The 9,215-nt window shown below is 37.1% G+C and overlaps 1 protein-coding gene across 1 annotated transcript in view; it reads right to left on the reverse strand.

Annotated features, from left to right (window-relative positions):
- Nucleotides 1-2,633, reverse strand: part of spx (spexin hormone) — an 8,487-nt gene extending 5,854 nt beyond the window's left edge. The window contains exon 1 of the mRNA XM_035674664.1: nucleotides 2,514-2,633. Within this exon, the coding sequence (XP_035530557.1) occupies nucleotides 2,514-2,633 (120 nt within the window). The remainder of the gene's footprint in view (nucleotides 1-2,513) is intronic.
- Nucleotides 2,634-9,215: the final 6,582 nt, after the last annotated feature.

Here is a 9,215-nt window from a genome sequence, read left to right on the forward strand (position 1 = left end):
CTGGTGAGTATTTGTGGCAGCAGGAAGGTGTATGTGGGACTGGGTCCAAATAAACTACAGTGTTTGTGTGTGTGCATGGTAATAAAGGAACATATCACCCAGTACAACAATGTGTATACTGTAGTTCTCTCCCAGCACTGACTCTGCACCCATCCAGCAGTGAGTTTATAATCAGTACCCAGGCACCCCTAATGTGGAAATTTCCTCCCAGCTCAGTGTTGATGCTTTTAATATTCATCTTTATGTCAAGGTGTTGTTAAGTTTTAAAATACCAACAGTGAGCTGGGAGGAAATCTTGTCAAGCTCCATAAGTCACATAGTTATTAGGTTACAAACCTGATGAGACAAGCTCATGCCATATTCAGGTCAAAGTTTCATTTTGTTTGTTCAGGCTCATTGCACTAGATCTGATTTAATGCAGATGAATAGTTGATTTGTTAAATTTCAACTCCTGGGTAAAGTAAATGCAGGGATATCTAAAAAAGACATAGTTTTATCTGGGCTGAATGATTTATTGGTGCTAGGTTATTCAAAAAGCTTACATTTATTTCTTTGGTCCAATCATATTTCTTGTCTGATCAATGACTCACACTGACATGACTGAAGAGTTTCCAATCCATTATTGAAGTCATCTGCTTTTTACTAAGTTTCCTGCAGTCAGTTGAAAGTGTTTTTTTTTCTGTGTCCAAAGTCTTTCTTTTCTTTGTTCCACTAAATGTTTTTCCTTGTCCTCTCACTTTATACAGTATGTATCTTGCATACATTTTGTGTGTGTGTGTGTGTGTTTGCATCAATGTATATTTTAGTTTTTCTATCTATGTCTCTGTCCCTTTTTTTGCTGTGAAACTTTAATTTGCTGCATGTGTTTAGTCATGTATGTGTCTATCTTTCTGTTTAGTGTGAAATATGAGATGATCAAATGAAGGCTACATAAAAAAACCTTTTTGTGGCTGTCTGCTGGCTGTCAAATATTTATTTAGTTTCATAGAAACAAAATGGTTACATAACAAATGATGTGCGGATTATCCCGCCATGACAGCGTTGTTCTGTGCTTGCTCATGGTGGTACTGTTGGGTCTCTGTAAATGTTATAAGGAGTTCGGTCTAGACCTGCTCTATTTGAAAAGTGTCCTGAGATAACTTCTGTTATGAATTGGCGCTATACAAATAAAATTGAATTGATTGAATTGAATAATGCTGTCCGTCTGGCACACTTGATGACAGGTTAGTTTAATGATGTTACTGAGTAAATGACATGTGTTCCAGTCTCAGTGATGGTGTAAATAAAGTTTTTACAGCGATAAAATATGGCCCTACCATAAAACAGCTGCTGTTATAACGTGGTTTGGTTTGACAGTGTAGAGTAGAGGGTATTTTAACCTTAATAATTCACATAAACTGAGCTGACCTACCTTCTGATAATGAACCTTGCAAACAGCTTAATGTAACGTAGGAAGTGGAGATAAAACCACAGCGGTATAATTACAGTAACACATTGGACAGACAACGTAAAACAGCGAAATAAAATGTCTTAACAGAAAAAGTGACAGATAAATATGAAATATGAGAATATGTAGTATAATAGTATATATATGTAATATATGTTGTATATGTTAGATTTGTCGATTTTGATAGATGCAGACTTAAAAACAACGCCCATATAGCGACATATCAGTAACATATTGTTTGCCTGACTGGCCATAGAAAAAAGCTATATTTTCTGCTATTATTGGCAAAGACCTTTAATAGGTCTATAGGTTTAATATTGACCACCAGTAAAATAACACAAAGTACCTGTATGAGCTTCTCTCATTAAAATTTAAATAATAATAATAATAACTTTATTTGTATTGCACTTTTTAAAAAACAATGTTTACAAATGCTTTACATACACATAAAAAAGTAGCAATATATGCCGGAGACAGAATACAACCAAAAACACACCCATAATCAGAGGATTTTGGACGCAGAGGTTGCATTAAAGACAGCTGGGTGGAGAGGATGGCCTAAAGACAGAAGGAAGTAGTGGAGCGTCAAATACAATCACCCTATAGTCAGACACGGACATATATAGATGGGGGCACACTTTATATGGTTTTTGTAAATGACTGCTACTCCACCGCTATGACCAGATAGCCTGTGTTGTTGGAAGTGATTCAAACTAGGAGGTGGAGCTTCAGTCAGTGGAGAAAAATTGCCTTGGCTAAGCCAGGTTTCAGTAATCATAAAGAAGTCCACATAGATTAATAAATAAATAGAATTAATAAAATTGTGGCAGATAAAATACTTCCAAAAGTCCAAACCTGGCTACAGTGGGAATGTGAGGGCTACTTTTAGCAGAGTGAGGTGCAGACAGTGGGTTTTAAGATTATGATAATTATTGCCTCTGGGACTAATCCAAAGCTTTACTGTCTTCACTCTTTTTCTTATAATCACTGGAATATTGGCTGTATTTTGATAGGCCAAGCACTGCGGTATCCTCTAATATTGACCCAGAAACAGAATGTATGTTACGTAGCCCCTGTGGGGGTCAATCAGTGACGGAGATGTCCACTCTGTTCCTGGCTGCCGAGTGGTCACAGGAGGCAGAGCGGTGATGGCGATGTCGTTGAGTAAAATGTTACTGGCCAACATTTGTGAGCCACGGTGGTTGGGGTGGAGACCATCGCTTTTAAAGAGAGCGGAGTGTTCCCAAAAAAGATTACAACTATCAATAAAAACATCTATAGCTTTATCTTTGTCAGAGATTCTCCAAGTGAGTGGACTGGGCTTTACTGGAGGGATAAATAAATATAGGGTATATGGATAATGAAAAATCTGATTTAGAGTGCATGTAAAGAGTAAATGACATGACAGGAATAAATGAACACAAACAACACGGATGGCAGATACAAAGCTAACTTCCATCGTATATTTAAAAAAGTGCCATACAAGAAAAACGTTGTCATTTCACAGGTAACAGGTTCCTGGCTTGCGGTGGATGATGTCTGCCAAGATGAAGAATTCTCTCTCTCTCTCTTTCTCTCAGGAGTATTTGAACATTTAATGCTCAACAGAGAGTTTAAGGACCCTAGACGAACAAATGAATGAGGAGAGACTTTGACTCTAGCCCCTAGAGGGATTCTCTGGGTCTGATCAAACTATTGCTCATTTCGATAGAAAAGATCCACAAATATGTGAAGCTGCTTCACATTTTAGTTTGATATTGTTACAGGGTAGAGTGTTAATTCTCCAGTTTGAAAAGAGTTCATTTGTTTGCTCTAAATGATCTGAATCAATCAGAATTTTTCTGATACGTTTATTACAACTTGGGCCATATTTTCATAGTTGTGGCTTTAATAAAACCAAGTTGAAATAAACCACAAATATGATTTAAAAACAAATTATTTTACAGACCATTTTCCAAAGCTTACCATACATTTCTAGATCCTTCCAGCCAGCCACTGATGTCAGCTCATTTCAGTATGCTATGAAAATAAACTTGCAGAGAATTACAGCATGCTGCTTCATATAATCAATTACCATGGATGTTAAGCTTTGAAAATGTTTCCAAGTTTTAATGTTTTAGTGCTTTTCTGGGAAACAAAAAAGGTTGCTACTTACCACAAAAGAAGCTAACTTTACCCTAAAAATGTTTCATGCAACAGTTAGTTAATTAATCGATTAGCTGTCAACTTTTAAATGAATTGCCAACTATTTTGATAATTGACTATTTGCTTTGGGTCACTTTAAGAAAGAAATGTCAGAAACTTCTCTGATTTCAGCTTTTCAAATAGGATTTTATGGTTTCTTTGTCCTCTATGACAGTAAACTGAATATTGTTGGGTTATGGACAAAATAAGACATTTGAGGACATCACCATGGGCTTTAAAAAATCTCAGTCAATATTTTTCAGCGTTTGGTGATATTTTATGGACAATACAATGAATCAATTAAACAAGAAAATGACAGATGAATTGATAATGAAAATAATATTTAGTTGCAGCTGTACTAGCAATAAGACTAAGTTTAGTCTCTTCTAACTAAAATGAGGTGAAACCAACAGCTGCTTGGAAGATAGGAACTCCAAAAACTGATGATGTGCTCTGAAAAAAACCAAAAGGCAGTTCTGGTCACACCAGCATTTAAAACAGCTTTTACATGGCAGCAAATCGTCATAACAAGAATGACCGTTGGACAGCTAGTCTATTAGCTGTTGCACCATCCACTGTCACTCTGTGGACAGTTCTACCAAAGACACACGGAGTGTAGACAGTTATGAGACAGGAGGTTTCTTGAATAAACTCTACAGTATTTTCCGGTTTACGACTGAGCTACCTAGCTTGCTGTTGACAGCAAACAAGGGGAGCGTACCTATGTTCCCCGCTTTGTATGGGACCGGGGAACCCTAACCCTAACCCTAACCTTAGCGGGGAACATAGGACCCGGGGAACATAGGGATGACCCCAAACAAGCTAGCTTGAAGAGCTTTTGTGACAAGACTAGCACCAGCATGCTCCTGGCTGGACAGAGTGTTAACCGTTCTAGCTAGCCTTGTGGGTAGTCACTACATTACCAAGCTCCTAGCACCACCTGGAGGAATCTGTCTGTCATTGTGAATTAGGTGTTGGCACTTTCTGGTGCGACCAGACTACGGTTGCAGCGGTTTCAAGATATACCCTGGTATAAAAATTAGCAGTTATCTACAATATCTACAATATTGAATGAAAAATTTGTGATGCATGTTGATTTCTTTTAGGCATTATAGAAAGTAAAATATATATAATTATTTTAAATGTAATAATTAATTCCTGGAGGGAATTGCTAGTAGTTTGGTGACCTTTTGGCAGGGACTGCTGCAGAACGCGCAGAATTCATAGGGATTGGTTGAATTTTGTGAAAGTATATTGATTTCTTCAATCACAAAACCCCTGTTTTCATTCCTTCGAGGGTAATTTAAACTGATAATAATAATAATTGTGTTACACTGAATACCGTGAAACCGTGCTATTTTCTCAGTTATTGTACTGTAAAAATATCATACCAATGCAACCTTCCACCAGACTTAAATACTAGTAGCAATAATAATCGTAACAAATACAAGTATGATCCCATAACACCTCACTTTACATGAAGTGAAGTACTCATATTTTTAAAAATAATTTATACTGATTAGCCAACCGTAAACAGAAATGACATATAACAAAGGGAAGATATTACCATAGACACACTTGGTATTCAAATAGCTGCGAGACAAAAAGAAACAAAGTGTCACAGAATAAAGAGACAAAATGCTGGACTTCAAAGCTTTCCTCCAAATAACGTTAAAGCACAGGCACAGAAATGTGACAATATGGCAAGCTGTCGGTCCACTTCTCATCCTTGTGGAGGGTTGCTAGTTTTGTCGGTTTTATTCCACGGAGTAAGAAAGTCACGTAGACAGAGTCGATGGTGCTTTGTTAAGAGAGTCTTCCATCCTCCATTTTCATGCCAGAGGCACTCAACGGCAGAGGGATCAATAGCATTAGAAATATTTATTGTAGTGACCTTAGTAACTCCACCCTTTAGTAACAGACTGGTGGTGTAACGCTCTGATGAACCTTCGATTGGTAGCGTTGACCAGTGAAATTACAGACAGACAGAAAGCAGTCTTTACCTGCTGGAGGGTGGGGGGAGGAATCTGAACATAAAGCCTGCTTTAAATTAGCCCCATGGGTGTGTTTTAGAAAACCTGCTGTACTCAAACAGCCTTCTCTGGGTACAAAAAGTCTCTGTTATACCATGGTGTTGCTCTCACCCACTTTGTCCACATACTGAAAGAAAAGAGAGAAACAGTGTTGAGTGTCATCTGGGTGATTCTCAGCTTCTCTTGTGTACAAAGCATGATCTGACACAGACCTGTGAACGGTCGATGAGATGCAAAATGTTAATGCAAGTTAGTGTGAGAACCGATGCCTGGACTGCACGGTTTGCCCACCATCCTGAAGCACATTATAACGGAAAGCATGCATGACTTAAGGAGACACACCACAGGTGAACAGGACAAACACAATTACTTCCTGTTATCAAAGTTTTGGTTGTTTTGTTATTAACATTTGGAAATTATTTAGAGGGGATATTATTGAAAATTTAACAGTGAACAATTTAAAGAACACAAGAATTTGTTTAGGTAATTTCTGATGGTCTCATTTGTAATATCTCAAAACAACAATCCAAGCCTTTAATGAGTGTGTCAACAAAATGCCTGATAACACCAGCATTTATAATAGAAATGTCAGAGTGAAGCTATTTGATTGGAGAAGCAGTGATCAATGGGGTTCAACTTAATGAACTTTGAATGGGCACTGTGGACCAATTGACTCTTCCTAAGTCCCGCCCCTTTTTACTCCAATAACATTTGAGCAACCCTAAGTCAATTTTTTCCTTTCCTGTACTTAGATATGCTATATGCCTGGCTCGTCTAGACAACTACATTTTGAAATTAGCTTGTTAGCTGAAGCCAGTTAGTTAGCTATCGTTTTGCTACAGACTACCTAACTAGTAATCCACATCTAATATTAGTTAGTTGGTTAGTTTTTTTCTAACATTAGCAAACTTAAGATGTGACTATATTTTATCTTTTAACTATATTCAAAATAAACAGATAAAAGTGACACTCGCATCTTAAGTTCCCTAGCTAATGTTACCTAATGCTAGCTAATTAGCTAGCTAATATACATCAATGGTACGCTAACTACTTACTTAAGTTGTAACTATGTATATGTATAGCATATCTAAGTACAAGAAAAGAGAAGGTTAACGAAGTGTCTGCTGCCTACTGAGCTAGTTCAATTGTTACTGAATCACATCCTAAAATAGGGTGGGACTTTGGAAGGGTCAATTATAAACCTTCTTGACAAGGTGACCTTTGAGGAATGTTTTAGGGGTTTTTATTTTGAAAAATGTCTATTTGGTTAACCAACTAAATTGTCCGCATTAGTATTTATAGAATTTGTTGTTAATGTAAGCCTGAAACGTATATGGGTTGATCAGAAGTTGCTATATTTATTAGATTTACAACATTCACATTTTACTCTGATGATCAGATAATTCTTCAGCCGTACATTCTGAACAGAGTTAGAGGAAATAAGTCTTTTGTTGGGTGACAGACACATAAATCTGCTTGTTGTAGCCGTTTCTTAAGAGCATCCTGGTCCAAAATAGAAGAAGTTTTCAGTTATCCACTTTAATATAGTTTAGGATAAAGTGCTTCACAAAGAAATGAGAGACAACAGCTGGTAGTACTAATATTAGTTTCTATAGTCTTTTTTCACTATTTCTTTTAGCTTTACTGGTTAGCTACAGTAACAAGCCAGCTTTTGAGGCAGATTATAACCAGTATGTTACCAGTGAGCTTGTAGCTCACCAACTAGCCCTGCTAGTACTCAGTATGCCATCAAACTTTATTTTCTGAGGACACAGATGAATTTTGCTGTGCAACTTTCCAGATCCTCTAAAAAATTCTAGGAAGGTCTGCAAAGATGTGGAAAGTGCAATTAAATAATTAACGTGGACTTCATAGTTCTGTGCTTTGTACAGTTGAAGTATACATTGTAAGATTGAGTTATAGAAGAAAATAGAATGTATAAAGATTAACCAATTCACAAATCACTATATTTACCTGTAGTGTGTGCCTTTAAAGTCAAATAAATAAATCAAAGGTGCAGTAGGTAACTTTTATAAAATATTTTGTCATATTTACTGAAACTTTCACTATATCCTGACAGTCGAACATGAGACAGATAATTTGTTAAAAAAATCAAGTTCCATGACAAAAAATTGTGACCTACTGCAGCTTTAAGATAAAAAAAAAGGATTACCAGCTCCATAAACAAAAAATATAATTTCCCTTTTATCATGAGACTCCTGTTTATTGTAAATATATTGTAAAGCGTGTTAAATGTTAGCATGCAAGGGAAAATCGGCAGTGACTGACCACGACTGCTGATTGTCCTCAGAGCCTTACGAAGGCTTTAATAAAAACACAAAGACAGAGAGACATTCACCTCAAAGCAAAGCTTCCCTCACAACAGCATGGTAGGAGCATGTTCATTAGCCACAAAGCTAACTATGCGTCTGCTAACTTGTACTTCTAGATTTCAGTGACAGTCGCCATTGGAGACTTCATATGTCTTACAGACTGGAGGTAAAGCCTAGAGGACCCCGACATCATTTCTGCCTTTTTGTTGCTGAAATTCCACAACATTCCCGTCATGTCTACGGATTTTTAGTCCTTTGAATTCATCTGTGTTTTCAGGCAGTCTCCAAGTGGATTACTGGCCCAGGCAGACAGAAAGCATTGCTTTATTAAACCGTCTGTGATGTGCAGAGCTGTCATTTGATCGGGCCACTTTGGTTAATCTGTTGTGGTCGTGGTGTTTGAACAGGGTGATTAATAAACAAGAAAGAGGAGCCATGCTGCATGTAAACAAAGCAGAGCTGCAGCGTTGCCGCATTGCTGGGTAATACTTACTGCACTGATGAAGGGCAGGTTGAGGATTGAGCCAAGGACAGGTATTCTTCTGATAAAGCCTACTACAACTGGGAAGAAACCCCTGGATGGGATGAGAGTGAACGAAAGCACGAGACAAAGACAGAGAGAGAAGATGGTCAGAGCCTAATATAACTGCACAGAGCAGAGACAATGAGCACGGACAAATGAAAGAAGCTGTCTTTATGCGGAGACGCTATAACACTTCAATTAGTGTTCATTTTGTCAGCATTATTTTTTTATTCAGTCTGTCTTTTGTCAAATGTCCTTGTTAGTTTTTAATCATATTTAGTCAATCTCTTCTGTTCTGTCTGTCTGGGCATTGTAGTTTTACCAGAAAAACTAACTACATTAGTATTAGTCAATGAAATCTGATGTTTTGATTTCAATTCAACTATACATACAAATAACATAATTTACACTTTTCCTATAGAGCAGCTTTAGACTGTATTCTTTCTAAAATGACTTACAGAGACCAAATAGTTCCCAATTTTAGTCTTTACAGTCTTCAGAATATATTGAACATTTCAGTCTAAATAGTCTAGCTGAAACCAATAATCTTTTGTCATTTTATACCTTATCATTATCTGATGAAAAACACAGAATCCACAACACAGCCTACATAATGTAACGCCACCTCTTTACAATCCCTCCAGAATTTTGCAGGCTCTTTTGGGATTAATGCGGCCTAAAATACCTGATTTCAC

The sequence above is a fragment of the Morone saxatilis genome, unplaced genomic scaffold (assembly GCF_004916995.1).
Source record: "Morone saxatilis isolate NCDOM2014 unplaced genomic scaffold, NCSU_SB_2.0 Contig10, whole genome shotgun sequence".
Lineage (NCBI taxonomy): Eukaryota > Metazoa > Chordata > Actinopteri > Moronidae > Morone > Morone saxatilis.